We start from the raw sequence: 22,412 nt of genomic DNA, 5'->3' as shown, positions 1-22,412 counted from the left end.
GACCTAGAACAGCAACTGCTTCTGTTTCTTGAATGCTTGTGGCAATGTTCAATTTAAACTAGCATAGATTAGGGAAAAGAAATGAGGTCAATTTTTTCCTTGGCATATTTGAATGACAGAGAAGTAGAAAATCAGTGTTTGCACCGTTCGTTTTTTCAGGGGTTTTTTTTTCAACCAGAAACAATACATTTTAAGATGACTAACCACAAATCATAAATATGTCTTAATTTTTTAATTGTATATGCGATACACAAGAAAAACAGTCTGTTATAGTACTAAGTATTAATGACTAGGCAGGTCAGGCCTCTGAAATTGTCCTTTTCCAAAAAGGTAATCGCTGGTTCTGTCAAACTGGAGCAGAAAAGGGCCTTCCCCAAACTGTTCCCACAAGATTGTATGCATATTGCTCATAATATTTTGGCAAGTTGAAGAAGGGCTCATCGAGAAAGAAAAAGACTGATTACGAGATGTCTCTGTACTTTGAATCTTCTATCAAATAAACGTCAGCACCGCCCTTGGCTAGCAAAGCAAACAAGCGCTGTGTAGTAATTTAAACCATCTGGTTACGTGGCCCAGAACAAAAGTTTAAAAAAATCTCAAATTTCAAACATCTTTGCGTTTGTTTTAGATCACCCTGACTTCCTTTTCAATGTTTATAGTGTGGCTCCTTACCCCTCAAACTTGGCATGTGTGGTCCCATTAAATCGGGGGAAAAATAAACTCATCTAAAGGTTTAAGCATTGTCCAAGGTTCCAGTAATAAAGAATCAACATTGTTTCTTAGTAGTTTGGAATACTTGTATAGTGTGGACAGTGTTGAGAGAAAAATTGCCGGAGAGAAGCAATACCCAATCCTACTTAATATTATTTATTCATTCCCATTCCTCTGCATATCTTAGAATAATTGTTTAACTACCCATCCATACCCTATGCTTGCATAAAAATCTGACTTTACAATGCCATTTCACACATATTTATTCCCAATTAAATTAGCCTCCTCTGCTTTGTCTTCCCCATCGTTCGTTCTTAAATTTGCTGTCCTAAATTCAGGACTTTACATCAAGTGGCCTATGGTTCATTTCAATTGTATCCCATTCCCTAGCTCATTATATGTTGCACATTTGTTTGTGTGTTCTGTAATCTGACACGCAAGGCCTTGGCTAATCAGGCTAATGAACAAACTCCAGCATTGTGTTGTGGCCCCGGGGATGGGCTCTAGCCTATGTACAACAACTCAGTGTAAAAGAGGAGACATTCACTGACAAGGGGCCAGCTGTCCTTTACTAAGTAAATGAAAGGTGCAGCCATTTGTGGAAGCAATTTTACCTTTGATAACTTAATCATTTTTATTTTTGTTTTTATTTTCTACATAGAATTGCTCAATGGTTTTCCTTCCTTTAAAAAAATAGAATGATGCACTTAATTGAAGTACACAAAACATTCTATCATTAACATCATTGTGTTTGCAAAGCCCTATATTTTGTTTTAAAGAGTGTTGTTTCGTGATACTTGAGCTCAAACTCCATAACACAAAACAAATGTCCTTAATTTCCAAAATCCTACCACCATGAGGGATAAAATGTGTCGCCAAATGTGTGAAGATGTGCTTTTTGGTACACAGCAAATGAGATATTACGACACATCAGTCTGTGAAACATTTCTGTCAATACCTGTTTCTTCTTCTAATGCATGGACTAAAATCTTAATGAAATACTACATCTATATAATGTATAATGTGTCACAGGGCATGGACACTCTAGGTAAGGCTATATCTAAGCAAGAGAGGGTCAAAATCGATAGCTCATGTCCCCAGTTCACACTTACAAAACATTTGATTATTTAAAATATTGTTAGGACAACAAAGGCGTTAAAATCTGGTGCAGGTCCCGGTGGAGATTTGTTTAAGCAATATAATTTCTTTAGATTTTGATCCACAACAATTTTTCATTTGGCTTTACTAAGTTTAACCTTTGTTGTGTTGAGTAATGTTGTTGTCTCCCTCTGCAGGATTGCCCACAGATTTTGCCCTCAACACAGATCTACATTCCAGTGGGAGTGACCAAACCGATCACCTTAGCTGCCAAGAACCTTCCCCAGCCACAATCAGGGCAGAGGAACTATGAATGTGTGTTCCACATCCAGGGTGAGACGCACAGTGTCCCCGCACTGCGCTTCAACAGCTCATCTATACAGTGCCAGAAGACAGTGGTGAGTGAGATAGTCCAAAAAAAAGAAATAGATTCTGCTCAGTGAAATGAAAAAGTAATCCAAAGAATTGCATAGACTCATTTGTACAGTTTGTGAGTTTTTATTTGCAGAGAATGTTAGATTAATTAATGAATTAGGACATTTCTCCTAGGGATCTTGTTCAAGCTCAGAGGAACACTTCTGCCTGGAATAGTATGGAATTGCAGGGAATGTTTTTTGGGTCTTAATTTTCCAAAATGTGAGAAACAATGGGCAGGTGGTAGGTTACACCGTAAACTATTTGCCACATGATTATAGGGTACAAAAGGTACAATCATTGACAACTAATGACATTTTATTCAATCAAGCTATCATGCATGTTATTGGAGCGTGGTAGGAAACCGGAATACCTGGAGAAAATTACACGGTTATGAGGAGAGGATTCAAACGCTTATCAGAAAGGCCGGAGTTTGGGATTAAAAGATCAATATCATTCTTGAAAGCGACATATTAACCTTTGGAAAAAAACATGCCATTCCAACCCTAATTGTATAGTAAAATAAACACTAATCTTTACACAAGTAGATAAAATATTGCATTTGCATTAGAATCCAGGTTTGTGTGGGTGTGTGTTTGTGTGTGAGACCTCAAACTAGCATGACAGATAAGAGGTAGCTAGCGTTGCGCTCCACTGAGGCTGAAAATGCGAAGGTGTGTGCCTGTGAAGCTAGTTTGGAGCGGATTGATCTTGTTTACACGTTGACGCTATACTTCACTCTTCTTTCCTCACGATGCCTCGAGAGCCCATCTTTCTTCTCATTTCCTTTGTGTCAAATTTCCTCCTTCCTGCCTAACTTCTGGGCTCTTTCTAGTTTCTCACAAATAAGATAAGAAATTAGTTTTTTGCCCACGTGTTGCACATGAGTTGTCAGAATAGTAGTACACAAAGGAATGTTGACGTATTTAAGTTTGGTTAGAGGTTGATGCTGACAGCAAAACTAGTTAGTTGACAGGCTTGTCAACATCAAGATGTGGTTGTTATATTATCTGCTGATGGTTGAGATTAAATGTCAACAGTCAAACCTCAAACACTGCCTAAGTTTAACGTCCACAAAGCTAGACATACTGCTTGCTCACAGTAATTAGCATCAGATTGTCAGAGCTTTTCCCTTGTTAGCAATTAGTTGCCGGAGCCTGACATAACGGCACATTATCAATGAAGTCGAGAGACTATGTCTGTGCAAGATGAACAAGCAGACTTGAGATGCAATTGTGTTATGTAAAAGACTGTAATTCACACTTGAAGAATTGTGATTGCTTTCTGCTTTTAGCATTAAGATCAAGAATAGATATTCCCATATGGGTGAGGTTAACTTGTTGGAATTGCATTGATTTGGACCATTCTGGTCAGTCATTTAATTACATTTCTCTTTGATTCCCCTGTTTAACTCAACATCCATGTGGGGATTGTCATGTCGCTTTGGATAGTTTTCTACACAACAATTCTATATCTTTTGGGTTTAGTTTTTTCTTTTTTTTATTATAGAAATTACAATGTTGTAAGAATATTATTTATTATAGTTCTTTAACGCTCTGTAAAAGTTAAGGGGACAATTTGCTGAGTTATTCATTTGCATTGTGCATGCCTCCATTACAGTCTTTGCAGTGCCCAGGGCTATGGAACCTAGGATGTCTTTGAATCTTGTCTGGTTCCAGTACACCACTGCTACGAGACAGGGTGGAGGGGCCTTAACGATCAATAAACACACAGATGCTAATCCACAGTTTAGCCTTGTATTTGAGAAGAAGGTACGTGTTGGGAGTTGTGGTTAGCCCGGAAGATTGGAAAGGGGTATTCCTATTGGTTATAAAAGAGGAAATATTGAGAGTCAAACACAAAATCAGCACTGTAAAACGAATAAATGAAAAGCTGGGGCTGTAATAGTGTACACTGTAAAATAGAGATGGCCATGACAAGACAGACCAGTGAAATTGGAGCATGGATGAATAGAGAAAAGTGAGAAGTTCTATTGAAAAGAACAGGACGAAGATGATAGAATGTAAGGAAATTGTCTCAAAAGTATCTCCTGAGGCTAAAACTCAATCTCGTCTCTTTCAAGCACAATCCATAAAGATACACCTCAAATGTTCTGGATGACCACAGTCAGATCATGTTTAAATTCTACTTTCCAACTCCTTACCTCATTTCCACTGACAGTAATAACCCAATACCCCATGCGCTATCCCCGAACATGACGCTGCCAATAAATGTTTTAATGTATGTGGCACAGTTGATATATGATAGTGTAAAATAAGTTGCATCTCTGGTTGTGTATTCCTAATCCATAACTGTTACATGGGAAAATATCAATATGGTCGGTTTGTTTCTCCTTGATTGCATACAGTACAACTGATCCCCAAGAATGGCAATTGCCCTTTCAAAAAGTACAGCAGGCTCGCAATACAAAATGATGAAGACCTCCAAAAATTGGCAATTCATTTCGAACCTGAACAAAATAATAACAATTCCAACAATATTATTCATTAGCATTCCAATAAGGCCTTTGCAGTATTAAGATTGTTCCGGCCCTAATTAAACCAATTTATTGCTCAGTCTAAAAGCTTTTACTATCATTACAACTTGTGAATTTTAAAAAGGCTGCTTGTTGAATTTCCCGTATTATGTATACTACAGAATAATTGCCAAAATAAGATCATCACAAACACACGGAATCATGCATCAGCCCTTACGGTTGTTTTCAGTAGAAACTACAATAACGAGCTGCTGTCTAAATCCCCTTCTTCGTTTTTTCACCTACCCCTGGAAAGTTTTCACTGTGTAGGCCAATCAGAGGTCATGGCCCAAGAGGCAGAGCCAATAAGAGGGTTGTGTGTTGGGATATTGTACGCAAGAGTGGCAGGCAGGTTAAAGGCGCAAACAAACAAAGGTTCGCATAATGTCTATCTCAGAGGCAGCTTGCTCATGACCACATTTTGAGGTCAGAAAAGCTGGTGAGCCTCAGCTGCATGTTGCATGAAGTTCAAAGGTGAGGAAAAAGACCTCAACCCTTTTTCGTCTCTCTTTCCATCTGCCTCTTCTTCTCTTCTAGCTGTCCTTTTTCTCTTTATTCTACATTGAGGTTTCTCCCTGGAGGGCTACAATGAGTGGACGGATAACATCTGTGTGGGCCTTACACCATTACCTCCCATCTGATAAACCAGTGGGCCACTCGATCACCCTCCTTCTCTTACTCTTTCACCAAAGAAGAGAGAATGAGAATGGGGAAGAAAACAGATGCGGGAATGAGAAGAAAATCTAGTTTAGGATAGGATGTGTGCCTGTGTATTCTCTCCTTGTGTGTGTGTATATGTGGAGAGCAGCTGTTAGCCAAAGGAGGGATGGGAAGTATCAGGGGTCCCGATGGCATCCAATTAAGGGAGATAAAATGATGATGAATTGCAGTTGGGCAGTGGAGACAGCCATGAGTATCCGTACACACTCTTGTTCCGCTCTTGTGTACGTACATGGAAAGAGAGGAGGGATGGAGAAGTGAGTTTCAGTAAAGAAGTTCCGAGGAAGAGTGAAGAGTCAGAATTGGATCAAGAAAATATAAGAAAAGTGATTATTAGCCATGTTTCCATGTTAGTGGTACATGGCTTAAGTTTTGGGACATAATTAATGTGGACATTTGTACAATTGGACTTTTTTTTTTTAAATAGATACACCAATCGTTGTGTATAACCACACTGATAAACATTGTGTAAATTCCATGATTCAAAAAAGCACTATAGGTCTCCAAAATGCGGCCAATAAACATGATTGTCCTTCCAAACGGATCCAAAGTGTTCTGCTGGTTGGGAATAGGATTGAGTGGACTTCAGGGAAATAAGCGAGAGAACACATGGTTAGAGAAGGATGTTTCTGCAAATTATCAGACAAGTGTGGAAATCCTGCACAAGCTTAATCTACGTATATAGAACACTGCATATTCCCCTGAAGCCAGCAATTCTGTCTCCCCATACTCTTATTTGTGAAATTATTTTTACTGCCATTCATTGTGTGTGAGGTGGTAACTGGGTCTGGTCATGCGCCAATCCTGTTAGCATTAGTGTTTAGTTCAGGCTAACAGGAATCCTTTATGAGCTGGTGCTGATTTAACAGTGTCTGATCCCTCATATATGGTACACACACTCTCACACACACACTCCCACACAAAAACAAATTCACAGTGGCTATAGGACGGATTACCACTTGATGCTTGATTGGGAGGCCACTTTACTTTTGCGTGTGTATGCAACAGGAGGGTGTTGTATAATGATGATCACATAGTCCAACGATGTGCCTGACTCTACAGCTCTATGGCTATATCAGTGTGTCGGAAAGGTCATTTCTAAGAAGTCACATATTTTTCTCTTCAGTACCTTGAAAAGAGGGACTTTTTCTAACCAAATCTCTCTCTGGAATGAGTTTGCCTTGGGCAGGTTTGGTATTTTTAGTAGTACGGATTGGACACACGCCTTCAACGTGACTAATTATCAGGCTGTGACCCTCACAGAAGGTGCCCGATGTACCCAATGTTACTTCTTACCTCTCTCCTCTCACCATCCATCTATGCTTTCCTCTTCACCACCCCCGATATAGGACATGTTGTAACTTAGTTTGCGTCTTCACACTATCTTCCTCCTCTCACTGGAGGCAACCCTTACTTTCTTTCTGACATGCAGGCACTGATACTTTGCGTTTTTGTTTCAGTTTGGTGAGAATCTTTCTTATTTTTCTTGCCTATTTGAACATGTAAATCCCGACCTTTCTTGAAATAACTTGCGTAATGTTTATATTTCCATATTGAAATTGGTTATTCAGTGAGTAAAATATGCACTGTGCGTATTCCCTGAACCATGTGTTGAGCAAAAAATACTGGTGTGATATGAAATTTTAATAAGCCTTTGGTGCAATGAGAGAAGATGAGCAGTGGATCGTAACCTAACCACCGTGATGCCTCCGATGCCCATTAAACACAGATGCACACACATACTGGCTGCAGCCTTACATATTGATGTTGGTGGGTTTTTTTAATCTTGAGGAAAGAACATGTTCATGCAGAGTTTAGCCTTTCTTCTTTCAAAACACAGCCTTCCTTGAGAATTGATGTCGAACCATAAACACTTGGCCAAAACTGGGAATGAATACAGACATGCTCTCTCAGCATCTTCACACTGATTGTGTGTATGTGTCTGTAGCCTTTGTCTTGTCATTCTGTAAAAAGTCCCATTGAAAACCCTTGTAAGAACTTTCTCCTGACGTCCAATTATATCGTCTTACTTTGTATATTGCCCAAACCATTCGTGCAAAATGAGTGTGATTCTAAACATAGGTTTCTTGGGACCTCAAGTAGGAATCATATCTATATTTGTTAGTGGAGCTTGCCTGGTGGAGTTGGGGGAGAGGGAAAGAGGGGGGTTTCTTCACAAAGAATGGTTTTTGCTAAGGAGCAGAGAGAAGAAATAATGATGGAGAGGGAGAGGAAAAGAGGAGTTTGAAAAGACCAAGGAGCCAGACATGTCAGGGAACAAATTGAAAATGCCAATTTCACTTTAGAGCCCACCAGCTCAGCCGCTTATAGCTTTAGCCGCAGCCTCTTATTCCATGTGTAAATGAATGGTGTCCACAGAATAACATACAATAACCTCTCGCTATCCATCTTGGCTCTGGCTATTTTTTTTTCACCTTTGCTGCTGTGTTATCCTCTCACCTTTTACCATTTCAGGCCACCTTGACTCTTTGTATCAGTTTATCGCCACATTTCATCAGCTTTCGCTGGCTTGTACATTGTTACCAAATTACACTTCTCCACATTTTGGTGTAAAGAAAACAAAGAAAGATAAAAAGAAAATCTCATTGTTTTCATATAACCCAAAATGCATTTGTGATGTAAGATCTCTATGAGCACTGGGCGGGGCGTTGCATTTTTTTCTGTGTATTTTTGCGTTAGTCAGTGCAGTATTAAGTCTGCCATAAAGGGTCAAGCCACCAAAAAGTTTTTAGGAAATTGTTTCAAAAGGAAAGTCATTTTCCATTAATAGTAAGCAAAACATTGTCTGAGATTAAAAAAATATCTGTAAAATTCCAAGCACAAACTAAGAATTCCCATGAGAATGCATGGAGACATTCCCCTTAATTTTAATGTCTCTGTGCCTTTAGCCCTCACTCAGTGTAAATCATTCAATCACAAACGTGAAGAATGAATTAATCAGCCACTCGCACATTGTGACATTGCTCTGTCCTAGCTCTCATTTTCTTATCTTTATATTGCACATTTCTTGTACTTGAGGGCCTTTTCCCACTCAAATACATTCCAATTCACAATTGTTACTGATGTCATGATAAATCTCACAGTATCACATTGGAGTGGTTGATATCAAAAAGTGGATAAGTTGTTGTAAGAATAGGCCTGCATTGTGCCATGGCTCGAAGCATATGGCTTTCACATAGGATTTGATCGCCACTCCAGTAGGAGATAATAGTCCTGCTATCGCTTATCCTGAGGCCATTCCTAGTGACCATAGCAGTTGCAGTGAGAGTCAGTGGATATCCTTCCACTGACAGAAGCAGCAGGTTAGCTTGGACTGTCTTCCTCACCATAGGCCAATAAGTTATTTAGTGTATCCTTTCTACTAAAAAGGTCAGATCTAGAAAGCATGACCAGACAAACTGATGTGACAAAACAATTTACACAAAAAAGTAAAATACTTTGCACTCTGAAAGAGCAAAATTCAGACCATTGACATTTTTGGAAGATTGGGCACTCCGTTTAAGTATCTTAAATATCATTTTATTCCCCTCATCATATCAGGTAACCTGCACTTTTTTGTTGAATGGGCTAATCAGTTGTCTGTATTCACAAAATTGCAGACCAAAATCAACTGAATGGGCTGCAGAAACTTCATTGGGAGAGAAGCAGAAACATTAACTTTTCACTTGTTATGTAGTTTCTGTAGTTATTAGTTTTACTTTGGATGGGTTCCAAAAAAACCTATGAATTTCAAACTGGTAATATGTAGGTTTCACTATTTATCAATAACAAGCTAAATGCAGTGAACGGATACGATTAAAATTATGAAAAGCATTTTATCTATCCATAATATTCACCATTCATGATTCATGAGTGTCTCATTAGACACATTTCTCTGTCTCGCCACCACACTGTTGCTTCAGAATGTTGCTGTCTCATTTAAAGTCATTCTATAAAACTGATTATGCCGCCAAACAGTCAATTACATTTCAGCTCTTATTAGTTCAGGATGCAAAAATGAAATTAGATGTGAATATTATTGTGAAAGATATATTAGGCTTTTCATTCATCACTGAATGGAGTGAGTCATCCGGCAGTGAGGATTACAATCTCTTAATCAACTCTTTGCTCTGCCAGGCAGCACGAATGTGCGGTGTGTTAAAATCACAATATACCCTGTCTCTCATCAGTCATTTCTATGGCCCTTCAACTGGTATTACGACAAGACGCTTGCTCAACAGAATTTTCTTTTATTTCTTTGGCATGTTTTCTATTCATTTAGCTGATTCTGAACTGAGTTCTTAGTGATGAAATTGCTTTACGTAATTCAACTAAATGTGAATGCTTTTTCCTCTTTTTTTATCACCTTCAGTATGCTTATGACGGCAATGAAATCAGTGACCTGCCAGTGGACTTGTCTGTGGTTTGGAACGGAAACTTTAACATTGACAACCCCTACAACATAAAAGGTAAACTTATTGTTTCACGTTCATTGGCTGCCTTTCTCAATATACATTAGGAAATGTTGTTAAATGTGTCAAGAAAGAACAGTCTTTTTTAATTTGTGATAGTAAATATTGTTTCTATATAGGCATTCTTTATTAGGAAAGCACTAGCTCATTAAAAATTCACACAATGCCTCTTCTAAGAACCTAAGCTAAACCCGTTTTTGTAGTATCTGAAACAAGACATTATTGGTCAGTTCTATGCGTACTGTGCATAAGTTTAAGATGGCAATTAAAGGATATTGACCTGCAAGGGGTCAAAAGCCTACATTACATGATTAAAAAGTGCTGCCACTCTTTGTTGGCCTTCCAACTAAAGAATAATATTGTTAAGGGTTTAAGGCATACTTAATGTGCCACTGAGGAAATATACACAATGACATCATGTCTGCAAGATGTAATTGCTAGTATCTTTACAGTGCTGCCTCCAAAATTATTACAATCCGTATAGCACAGCAGGAGCATGGGCGTGACTGTATGCCCTCATTGTGTGGTAAAAGTAACGTCATTGCCACCATCAATATGGCTTGCAGATGACATCTACAACATTAAGAAACTAGCTGTGACGGTTTCTCTTTGATGATTACAGTTAAGCCGCTTTCAGACAATATCCCACAACATTACCGGATAACATGACCCGGGATCTAGCTGGCTCATGGCTTTCAGACATATGGAAATGTACCGTTATTTAACGGCTCGGCAGCATTTAGAATGGAGGGAAATATAGTGATTCTCACCTGGTTAAGCAGCTGTGACTCAGGCATGACGTAGTGACTATTTTTTAGGTTCCACTGAAGAAATAAAGTTAGTTTACTGTACCTTTTGGAGTCATTCATTTGTAAGTGACAAGACTGAACAATGCTGCTTTCCTATATTATAAAACTTGTTAATACTGTTCAAGTCTGTTGTCCCCTCAAAATCACACCATTTCTGAATAGGATACTTTCTGTTCATAACAATATCAGCTTTACTGGCACGATGTACATTTTATCCACATTGTTCTTCTGAAAATGAAATTACTTTCCTTCCTCTTGCATATCAGAGTTCCCTTCCAGCCCCCCATCCTATTTCTCAATCATGATAATCATCTTGTGTCGCATGAGAAATTTTCTAAAATTCTGATATGTTAATGTAATTAGGAAGGAGTCATTTAGCAGACAGTAATTTGTATGGGGTTGCTTTAAAGCTGCTCCGTGACCAATGGGATTTGGGGTTGGAAGAGGAAAGAGAGAGAGAAAGGAGTTCACTGTACAATTCCTTAGGCATTTGGGGGCTGAATTGCTTTCAGATGGTGACATTGAACCCAATTTTGAAATGCTAATAAAAAAGTTAATATAAAAAAATATATATCTATATTTTATACTATTATATTATATATTTATTTATTTTATCCTTCTAAACCTGCAGTAAAATGTACTATTTTTTTTCTACAGCTCACCTGTATAAGTGCTATGCACTTCGAGACAGCTGTGGGATGTGTCTAAAGGCCAACCCCAGATTTGAATGCGGCTGGTGTGTGCAAGAGAAAAAGTGTTCCCTCAGGCAGGAGTGTGCTCCTACGGAGAGCACTTGGATGCACGCCACCACGGGAAACAGCCGCTGTGCGCACCCCAAGATCACCAAGGTATGACGTGAACACCTGACATGACAGAAATGTACACATGATCATGTAGCAGCATAGCAATGCGCCAAAATATGGGCATTTATGGCCATTTCCTGCGTAGCGGCAAGCATGAGGGAATTTGCCGGGGAAGGGCGGGTCCCAAAGAAAAACTTGTCCTATTTCAGAGCTGCAACTCTGAACGCCTCAAATCGCAGAGGTGCTAGCGTAGTAATATGATGCTGTTTTGCCAGACAACTACACAAAAGTAACAGCAGCGGAAACCTTGATGAATGTGCTTTCATGAAGTTTCCTGAGCTTTGGGACACTCAGTGTTTCTTTCACTTCTTTTCGCGAAGATAAATGATATCTTGATACACATTTTTGTGGGATTATAGTTCATGACCGACAACAAAAGCTATTATCAATCTCACCAAAATGATTAATGATCTTTACACAGCTATTATAATCTATCCTACTCTTTAATTTAAGAAAAGTTCTCTCTTCCAAAAAAAAAAAAATGAAAAAACAAATGCATTTGTTCTTGGGTCTATAGCAAATAGGCCTTGATAGTCCCTGATCTTTACATCCAGAACTTCTTCATCCTCATTAGGGTCGCGGGGAGTGCTAGAGCCTATCCCAGCTGACTCCCAGCCAATCCCACAAGGAGTCAAAGGACAATCATGCATACTTGCACTCATACCTAGGGGCAATTTAGAGTGTCCAATCAGCTTAATATACATGTTTTTGGAATTTGGGAAAAACCAGAGTACCTGGAAAAAACCCACGCAGAGAGAGAGAGAACATGCAAACTCCACACAGGTGGACATGACCTGGATTTGAACCCAGATGTGAGGCCAACACGCTAACCACTCGATCCACAAGGCCGTCCTGCTTAGCAACTCAACATTACAAACAACAAACATGCCAGGTTTTTGTAAGGGAGGTGTTCAGGGTGAGCCTGGTCCAACTGACAATGTGTACTTTGTTACTGAACTTTGATTGCCTCTGACTCAACCAAGTCCCCAAATCCAGTATTTGATCTATATAGAAATCACTAACTGCCAAAAGCAAACTAATAACAGGACAAGAAAGTTGAACTCCCCTGCCTTTGCGTCGTCATTGTTTGGCCTCGGCGAGGGAAAGGAGCATGGTTGAAGGCAGCAGGGAGGGTGGACATCTTCGACACTATTACCATGACGGCAAGCACAACACAGATGGGCCGACCAGGAGGAGGCGATTCACGCACACAACAAATCTGAACACACTGATGTGATTAGAGATGACGAATACACGTACTGTGGACAGACACACTCCCACCAGTGGGGGTAGACTATGTTTGTTTGGAAAGTCTCTGTGGAGAGACGAAGTGAATGTGGAGTGTGTTAATTGTGTCCCACCATGAGTGATGAGTGTGTGTGTATGTGCTGTACATCTGACATGCCGGGTGGGCTGAGGTGTATAAACACTGTGGTGTACCCATCTGTTGCCATCCATAACTGTGGAGATGGTCTCTGTCTTACTGTGACCTGGGTCACCACTAGGAATGGCATACTGTTCATGAACACATGCAAGCCATTCATTTGCGTGTTTCAGGCCTTCAAACAACGAACACTCATGTCATTTGGTGGGGGGAAAAGTATCATTTTTCTTTATCCAAATGGCGTGAAATATGTCTGCCTACATATTCCACACTTACTTGAGCCCTGAGTATATTTCCTCAGTGACTCCAGGTTCCTTCTTCTGAATACATAATGAAGGTACTGGATAATTCGGGCACTAGCACATTGATATATCCTTTCACTAATGTACCACCCCAACCCCCTTGCACTCTCACTCTCTGCTTCTCCTTCCTCACTTCAGACTTCAGTTATCTCTTTGAAACAACCATACAGAGCCAAGAGTTGTGTGTCTGCCTGTACATGTGAGAGAATTGGTGGGGATGGGGAGTGTTTGTTGTATGCATGCCTGCAAGGTTGTACATATCGAGTCATAAATCCTGTCCTTGGGGCAAGATGTTGGTGGCAGTCAAAAAGCAAGCGTAGAAGAAAACCAGCAACAGCAAGAAGAGAAACTTTGCTTGAATGCAGCAGGGACAAAGAAGAAGAGATTCCTCATCACCAAGCTCAGCCTCTCTTCTCCACCTTTGACATTTTCAATCTGACATTTAAAGCCTAAAGAACATCCGGTGGCAACAAAGAAAATCTCTGCCTTTCAGACATTTCATTCCTCAGTTCTCCAGAAAAAGCAGGACCACAAATTAAATATCTGTCCGCTTTCCCTATATATGCAGGTTCATCTTCACTCAGCTTTGTACAGCCATTGGCTTTGTCAAATCATTGTCTTTTTGCTTGATTCTGACTCTTTTGTTCAGTTTGTGCAGAATGGAATGGATGTTGGTCCCTGTCCATTTGCTGGTGGATTAGCTGCTAATTTAATTTGCACTAGAGAATTGTGTTTTAGGATGTAGCTGGAATAGCCCATGCACTGTGACACACAAACATAAAGGATACAAGATTCACAGGTTGGCAAGTTTGGCCATTTGATGTCATTCCCGAGTGTGCGTGGCCCAATTGATTTGATTTCTTGCATTTTCCCTTCAAGAAAATGCTGTTGGGTACTGTTCCACTAATAGCTTTGGGACCCATAATAGGCTCCAAACACGCTTTCTGATGATTAACGGTTGTCATGATTCATGCAGCATGTTTTTTTCACTAGCCACAGTGAACAAAGTGGAATCAGCTGACACACAAATACTTGTATTTGAAGAAAAGTAGATCTAAAGATAGATAAATAAAACACTTACATACAGACAGACAGACTTACCTGTCTTGTCTCACACAGTGCAGTATTGTCCTAGTAGTGGCCTTAGATGCTGCCTGGTTCTCCATCATCCATCATTTCAAGCCTGTTCTCCCCTTTGGAAAATAGAAAAGCATTAGAGCTAGCCCTTGGAAACCAATTAAAACAACCTGGGCCTTGTATGTGTGTGTGTGTGTGTGTATGTTGTTAGGCTTAGTGTCTTATATACTCCTTTTTAAATTATGTATACTGTATGAAGAGTAGAGAGAATTCAAACAAAAATGCTCTTGGCAAAAGTAGATACTATTACTTGTTGACAGCTCATTATTAATTGTTAATTTATGGAAAATACAATGATGTAGTTAGAGGAATAAAAAAGCTGCAAGTGTTCCACTATAATATCATGAATGAACTATAATAAGAGTAAAATTTGACTTCTTCAAAGAGCAGAATTAGTTCTCGCATTAACCTACCATTTAGAAGTAGTGGCAACTACCCCAACATGGTAAGGGAGTGAATTAAGATCTTGTGTCAGCATTTTGGTCAATGAAGCCAACTGTAAATTAACCTTGCATGTTTGTGGTAGTATGGGGACACTAGAGCACCCCCTGAGGCATTGGAAAAACATGCAACCTCCGTGTAGAAAGGCCCCCGGTTATGCTGGAATCAGCCTTCCTACTGAAAGGAAGCAATGCTAACCACTCTACACCTGGATGCAGAAGTGGACTTTCCTGTAGTACATGGAAAAAGTTATGAATCCTTTTGGACTGGTTGTCGGATTCAGTGACGATTGTATCACATTCAGCTGCCCACCAAATATAAACACAAGGCAGACAGTATAATTCTGTATTTGGAGTCATAGCAATCCTGTTTAACCATTCCCCTCTCACTCATTTCCTGTTCTTTTCCCTTCCAATTTGTCATCCATTACCCATAAGCCTTTCTTGTATTGTTTTCAGTGTCCGTGTCCTTTCCGCTCTATTCTTTTCCATTCCATTCAGTGTCGTACAGCTCCCATTTTCCACTATTATCACATCTCATTAACACTTTAGACGCCTTTGAAAGACGATGTATGGCCCATCTTATAAATAAAACCCAATATTTTTGCTGCAAATATTTATTCCTGATATGTTTTCCTAGAAGAAATAACATTTTGCAAACTTTAAATGGTGACTGTTTGGAGAGTTTGTGATGAAACTGATGAATGTGTCTAAAGCTTGATGTCGACTTTAAGAAAATCTCTCATTCTCTGCCTTTGGCTGCACCAATTTCACCGCCTCCTCTAACCAGTAGATGCTATCTCTGCATTCCTTGAGTCACCACAATAGGTCTAGCGTAGAGACTTTGACAAAACAGGACAAGTATGAGATGAGAATGAGAAAAAGCAACTTTGAATGAAAGTCAAGAGCTGTGACTGTGAACAGAGAATGAGAAGAAGTTTTGAGCTGGTAGTTTTTATCAAAGAATGCTTTTTGTTTGTGTTGCCTTGGTGTGGAAATGACAACTTTTGTGTTTCTGTGTGTTTTGATAAGCCCCACCGAATAGCGAAAGAGATTTGATTACCATATCTGAAGACTCTTGACTATTGTACCACTGTGTGCCAATCATTCTTTTGTCTCCTGCTAACGCACGTGCATTCATGCATGGTGAAAAAAGAGGCGAGTTTGTTGAAAAGAGCGGGAGGGAAGAAGGAAAGGGCACGAGAAAGAGCAAAAGATATTCACTGTAAGCTTTGTTGGTTTAAAATAGAGAACAGTCCATCACTTTATCACGGTGGCCTTTCAGATCTGGCCTGCACGACACTCATTATTGCTCATATCCCATTATGTTTCTGCTCTTTGTTGTGAACATCCGTGACATTAACTTATTTGTCTTCAGATGTACACTGCACAAATCAGCTTGATATAGCATGTGTAAAATACCATGTAGGCTTTATTTGAAAATGGGAAATTGTAAGTGTCACTGTGGACTCGTCTATTGCTGCCAACCCTATTCACATTTGAAATCATCAAAACATTATTCTACCATGTTCTGTAGTGTGTGTTTTATAGATGTAAAAACTGAATAATCCCAGTCCCCTCCCTCAGATGCTTTCGAGTGGAGTGGTATGGTGCAACCTTTCAAGTTGAAACCCTTCCATGATGCATAAAACCTTTTTTTGTATTTATATTTTTTTCAAAACAGTCTATCCCAAAAGTGGAACTATGACAGTTTTGGATATTCCCCTCTGTTTGTACTGATGTATATATATAATATATATTTTTTATGCTGAAATTATATTATTGTGTGTCTACCTACACATTGACAATAGTATCTATCGATTAAAATAAATGAATAACACTCTGTTAGCAGAACAAAAAGAATATAATTTCATGTGTAGGTTGAAATATTGTGCTCACCACCCTGTACAGAGGTGCCCATAACAATCAACATACCATGTAGCCAATTTGAACAGGAGCCCATGTTGCTAATCATATTTGTCCTCGTTGCCATCACTGGTACCCTTTTGTGATTGTAGCAGAACAAATACAGGGAATATTCAGAATAAAATCTTCTAATGAGTAGATACGTTTACTTCAAGTAACGTCCGTATTCCTCAGGATTAAATACTTGATTCCCAACCATCAGTATATGGTGTATCCTCCTTCCATGCATATGACAGATGACCCCATCCCCATCAATTTCTAATCCAATTATCTTTAGCCCTAATTATCCTACTAATGACTGATTACCAGAGGAACTATTGTCTGCGTCTACGCTGTGGTTGAATGGCACAGTGATTAGCCAGGCCGTTAGTCTCGGGTAGCCATTAGCACCTCTGCACACCTTTCAGCGAACTCTTGGGGAAATGGAAGGATCGGAGGTCACTATGTCCTGTAATTGTGTTCACTAGATTAATCGCGCTGGGGTCAAAAGGGGTGCAGACGAGGGGGCTGGCAGGTTGGTGCTTCTTAGTCTGGTGCTTTTTGGCAGGATGTTAATGTTTGACTGAGATAAAGCTGCTGTAATTGAGATGATGTCATTTTCATCTGACTTCCATTGCAAAGTGTCACAACAAATGAAATTAGGGGTCAGAAACCCATTTTTTGCTGACATATTCTTTCATTTCTCCTTCTTCAGCTATTACCCGAGACTGGGCCCAGGCAGGGAGGAACGATGCTGACTATTACTGGTGAGAATTTGGGTCTTCAGTTTAAAGACATCCAGAATGGAGTCCGCATCGGAAAAGTGGCCTGCAACCCTCAGGAAGACCAGTACATCAGTGCTGAGCAGTAAGTCAAATGCATCTACACTGATTTTTTTTTCTTCTCCCCACTCTCAAAAATGTATATTTTAATGTTGAGCACCTCCTCAGCCTTCAGTTGCGGTAGCCGATACAACATAAATCATTGTATCCCATTATCAATCAGAATTATAATCCATTTACAATTGAATTACCTCATTTAACCCCCTCCATCTCTGTAATTCAGCCTCTTGTGACAGCAGCCTAATGAAGTTTGTGTTGGGTGGTATATATTCTTAAAAGCTTGAAAGCATTTGACTACTCTCTTTGATTAAGTAAGGTTTTTCTGGGAAATATCTTAACTGTCATGGCCATAGTGAATGGAGCCTTGCATCCTTTTACTATCTACAACTCTGTAATAAGAGCAATATAATTTGATATGCTAGCAAACTATAGAAGCTGAGGGTTCAGACAATTTTTCACTCTAAATAGGAAAAACAATTGCAGTAATTGTATGCGGTTTAAGGCATTGCCAGCGTTTTGTTACGATCCCACTCTCCCCACTGTCTTTTAATACAAATGGAATGTAAAGTAGATGGATTTATTAGAGATGGTCAAAATAGGGTGCTTGTCACAGCTATTTTCCATTCTTCCGTTGTCATTTGTACTCAGACAATAGATCTCCTGAGTTTTGTGGGAGTCTCATCTAATTCCTTGTCTTGGTTTTGGGGTCCTCAAAATGGCTTTTAGAAATATGCTAGAGATGTAGTATTTGTGTCGCTTTGTAATTCATAAACTCGTATGGTCCTATTCATAGGAAAGATCATCAGCGTACATCTGCCTGCTGATGCAGTGTTCGTGAACCCTCTTGTTTTCGCTAGGCGTGTTCATTTTGACGTTTTGATCACATTCAAAATCGGAGCGCTGTCAACTTTTAACCTACCTTGAGATGTAACACAGTACTGGCTTGTTGCCATAGCACCCAGAGGAGGAGGAGGAGGAAGAGGAGGGGCCCGTTTGGCAGTCAAGCTGTCCCGATAATTAAAAGTGATGTTAGCCATGCGGCACCATTAGTGGCCCGGTTACTCTCTTCATTTGTGTGACCCTGTCAGAGCTGCCTGTAACACAAGAGACGGAAGATTATGCGACTGACGTTATAAGTCTAAAGTCATCTGGTAGAGGCGAAAAGTGATTTGCACTGATAGTTAGACACAAATATAACAGTTGGAGGAGGTGAGCAATAGTGAAATTATTTCCCACCGGATTCAGCCTGCATGTTAGTTGCGGGAAGACTTCAATGGCTGTTGACAAACTCGGAGGCATTTTCTTCATATTAAGGGACCTAAAGTAAATAAAATACCTATAAAATCTTTCACCGTGCCATAGTGTTTAGCATGTCAACTCTCCTGTGTGGAGTTGTCATGTCCTCCCTTTGCTTGAATGTAAAAATTTCTCGAGGAATTCAGACTTCCTCCCACATTCATGTGAGGTTAATTGAAAAGTAAAATGCCCAGAGTTGTGAATCGTTTGGGGCACTCAACTCCTCGTTTCTTTCTGCAGACATTTATTAGAGTTTCCACATGTCATCTGCCACAGCACTAAATAGATATGGCACTTCATGTAGTGGGTATCTTTGATTATTTTGCATTGAGGAAATGCCAAGTCACAAATACATTTGGACACTTATTGACATTCCAGCAATTGAAAGCACTATATTTCATCTACATATCATCAATTTATAATGAAGCTTCTCTTTAAAGCGATTCAATAACATTTCAATTCAACAGCGTTTCATTTTGATAAAATGATGCCAGGGTTCTAACTGAGAACTGTCCAGCCTTTTAATCAAAGCTCTTTGTGGGAGTCCAGGGATTAAATGAAAGAGAAAATAGAAACAATGGACACACAACATACTGCATCAGAACGTGAAATGCAGTGGCACTGCGGTTGCCATGACCACCTGCTGGTAGACTGGAAACAGGGGAGTTAATAACTCATCTCAGGGAGAACGGGAAGCAGAGAAAACGTGTAGGTTATGAGCGTGTTCAATTAATCAGCGTCGCTCGCTTTAACCTGCTTACTCTCCGTCTTTTTCTCTATACTTTTCTTCTCGCGATAGCTTTTACTTCTTTTGGGCCTTTCTTTCTGTCTCATTTGTTCGCTCCGGCTAATTAACAGCCAACCTTGACTTTATTGGATAGGCCGAGCGGAAATGTGTGAGTGTGTTTGCCCTGTAGTCATTTCTTCAGTGGATTTTCATTTGATTGGTCAGTGCCACGGGCTAACTGTGAGCTAATAGAACTATTTGTATTTGTTTATTTTAATAAACACTGACATAGAAAATTCCAGTCTTTTGTCTAGCATGTCAATGTCTGAGTTTATTCTTCGTGTGACTCTCATTCCAAAATTAGGGCTTTATATATCCATTAAGTTGGCTTTATTATCCATTTAAGGGGAATTTGATTGTCAATGGTTGTTTGCCCTGCAGCCTTCTGGAACCCAACCTCTCTCCCAAAGATGCTCTCATGGTAGAGAAATTATGACAAATACCATAAAAAATGATTGATACATACGGAGTTATGTTATAGTAGTTGATTTGTTCTGTAATGTGTTATTTCCCCCTATTCTTTAAACTATGATTTGCTCATTGTAATGCAAATATGAACGTGAAGGCTGTCTGTTGCAGGATTGTGTGCCGACTGAATGATGCAACAGGTTACCGAGTGCAGGAAGCTCAAGTGGAGGTGTGTGTGAGGGACTGCATTCATCCTGACTACAAAGCAGTCTCCACAAAGGCTTTTACATTTGTGGTAAGAATTGATGCTTTAGGATAAAGCCAATGCATTTTTTTTTTTGCCCAGCAGCCAAGTTTGTCTCATTGCCACTGTGTGTCTTTTCTCAGTCGCCATATTTCACCCGCGTAAGGCCGTCCACTGGGCCGCTGTCAGGAGGGACAAGGATCACCATAGATGGCAGTAACCTAAATGCAGGCAGTGCTGTGTATGTAAAGATTGGACTCCATGCCTGCCGTTTTGAGAAGTGAGTCAACCAGTTGTTCTTGAGACACATGATATAAAGGGTGACAGATAACGACATACTCTCTTAAAATGAGAGTAGTTTCATTCACAGGTTTTAGAAGATGTCAAGATTTCCTTCAAATGAATTTTTTATTCCAAAACCAAACCAATCAGATTCCAAATGCCCCCCAATTGTATAAATCAACAATTTCAGTTCTTCACTTTGTTTATAAACAAATCATCAATATTATTATTTCTTAACCGTAGAAAAATACATCTTTTTTAATTAAAAGCTTCTCAATATTTAGTAGAAACTGTCATGTCCTATCACGTTATGGGGAGAAGATAACAATCTTGATAACTGGAAACAAAACACTGCAGATAGCTAGCATCAATACTTTTCATCTGCTTCCAAATTGGATAAGTGGTTTAATAATGCCTTATTCTTTGTAGCATTTGTTTTTCGTATATGGGTTTCCATTTTCAGAGGCAACAAGTGACAGGTCCAACTAATGAGCTTGGTTCTATCAAGTTCTTTTTATATGGCTGCAAAGAGCAATTTAAAGCTCTATAGCACACCCAGAGAAAGGTGAATATAATAGTCATGGCCTTTCATCCACTGAGCAGCAATAACCTTTATGGCCAAAGTAATGAACTGGATGCGTCTGTCTTTTTAATGTGTCTTTGTATTCAGTGGGGCCTCAACTTTAATCAAAACCTATTTACCCCGAGTCACTCATCCGCTTATCTCCCCCCAGCAACGCGTTTTCCTCCTTTTTCTTCTTTTCTTTGGCTCTGTATCCCCATTGGCTTTCTTTTGTGTTGGCCGCAACCTTGTCAGAAATACATACGTGACACAACAGGCAATGACAGTGTTGTGGAAATTGTTACCATGGAAACAGAGGAGTAATGGAATGTGGAAAAGCTTTTTTTAAAAGTCATCCTCATTTCCTTCCTTCTTCAACCTGCTTTTACTCCCCACTCAGTTTAAGTATGCATGGAGAAAGCATTCCAAATTGCATTCTCAGTCACTGTGTAGGGATTATAGTCATAAAGAGCAAATATAGATTCCCTGTTTTTTTTATATACTCTTTTTATCCATAAATACGTTTTATTTTCATCCAACCTGTCTCCACCTTACCTCAAGCTGTCAGGGGAGAGCCTAACTTCATCATCTTTTCCGTCATCTCCTCTCTCTCCGTGGATTTCAGCCTCCCTTGCACATGAGGGGGATTTGTATACAAATCAGTATGTTCAGATTCTTTTCAAAATTTCACACTGTCACATGTCGCCTGGGCAACTTGCTCAAAGCAAGCTAAAAGGAAAATGTAACTACTTTCATTTACAATATTTCTTTACAAATGAACGGACCCCCGCAATGTGCACAAACACCCTTTTTTTTTTTTTTTTTACAAGCCCGAGCAGATGGACACATGGGAGGCGTATCCCCTATTGCTCCACCAACTGCGTATTAACCTGACATTGCAGGGCATCAAAAGTAAACCTCTGGAGTGGAATGCAAAGTTTCCCTGCAGGTCACAGCTGGTCGCCTGTCTGCTCGTGATGCTCTTACATCACACACAGCGACGACCAGCCTTATCTGCCACATCTGATCCTTCAGCAAGACAGAGCACAGTAGGGGAAGATAGGTAGTTGACAGATGGCGAGACACAAAGTTGCTTTCACTTCCGAGAAATGTGGCCGATATTAGATGTGTTTTAGGTGAAAATGTTGAATAATTGAGGCGAGATCAGTCGAAATATGTAAAAACCTTTTCAGAAGCTCT

General features: G+C 39.7%; 1 protein-coding gene and 1 long non-coding RNA gene across 3 annotated transcripts in view; one reads left to right on the top strand and one right to left on the bottom strand.

Annotated features, from left to right (window-relative positions):
• The window catches only part of plxna1b (plexin A1b), a 121,265-nt gene that overhangs the window by 79,137 nt on the left and 19,716 nt on the right, over positions 1 to 22,412 (top strand). For both annotated transcript variants that reach the window (XM_077725419.1, XM_077725418.1), the window contains exons 10-15: positions 2,007 to 2,207; positions 9,852 to 9,948; positions 11,418 to 11,608; positions 17,507 to 17,658; positions 20,296 to 20,419; positions 20,512 to 20,648. In XM_077725419.1, the coding sequence (XP_077581545.1) occupies positions 2,007 to 2,207; positions 9,852 to 9,948; positions 11,418 to 11,608; positions 17,507 to 17,658; positions 20,296 to 20,419; positions 20,512 to 20,648 (902 nt within the window). The remainder of the gene's footprint in view (positions 1 to 2,006; positions 2,208 to 9,851; positions 9,949 to 11,417; positions 11,609 to 17,506; positions 17,659 to 20,295; positions 20,420 to 20,511; positions 20,649 to 22,412) is intronic.
• LOC144202584 (uncharacterized) lies at positions 14,409 to 21,471 on the bottom strand. The gene is made up of 3 exons (XR_013327512.1): positions 21,353 to 21,471; positions 18,553 to 18,727; positions 14,409 to 14,502 (listed from the first exon to the last, which is right to left on the bottom strand). It is a non-coding gene; the product is annotated as an uncharacterized LOC144202584 (long non-coding RNA).

The sequence above is a fragment of the Stigmatopora nigra genome, chromosome 10 (assembly GCF_051989575.1).
Source record: "Stigmatopora nigra isolate UIUO_SnigA chromosome 10, RoL_Snig_1.1, whole genome shotgun sequence".
NCBI lineage: Eukaryota > Metazoa > Chordata > Actinopteri > Syngnathiformes > Syngnathidae > Stigmatopora > Stigmatopora nigra.
The sequence above is the reverse complement of the archived record's forward strand: the minus strand, read 5'-3'. Positions and strand labels throughout refer to the sequence as shown.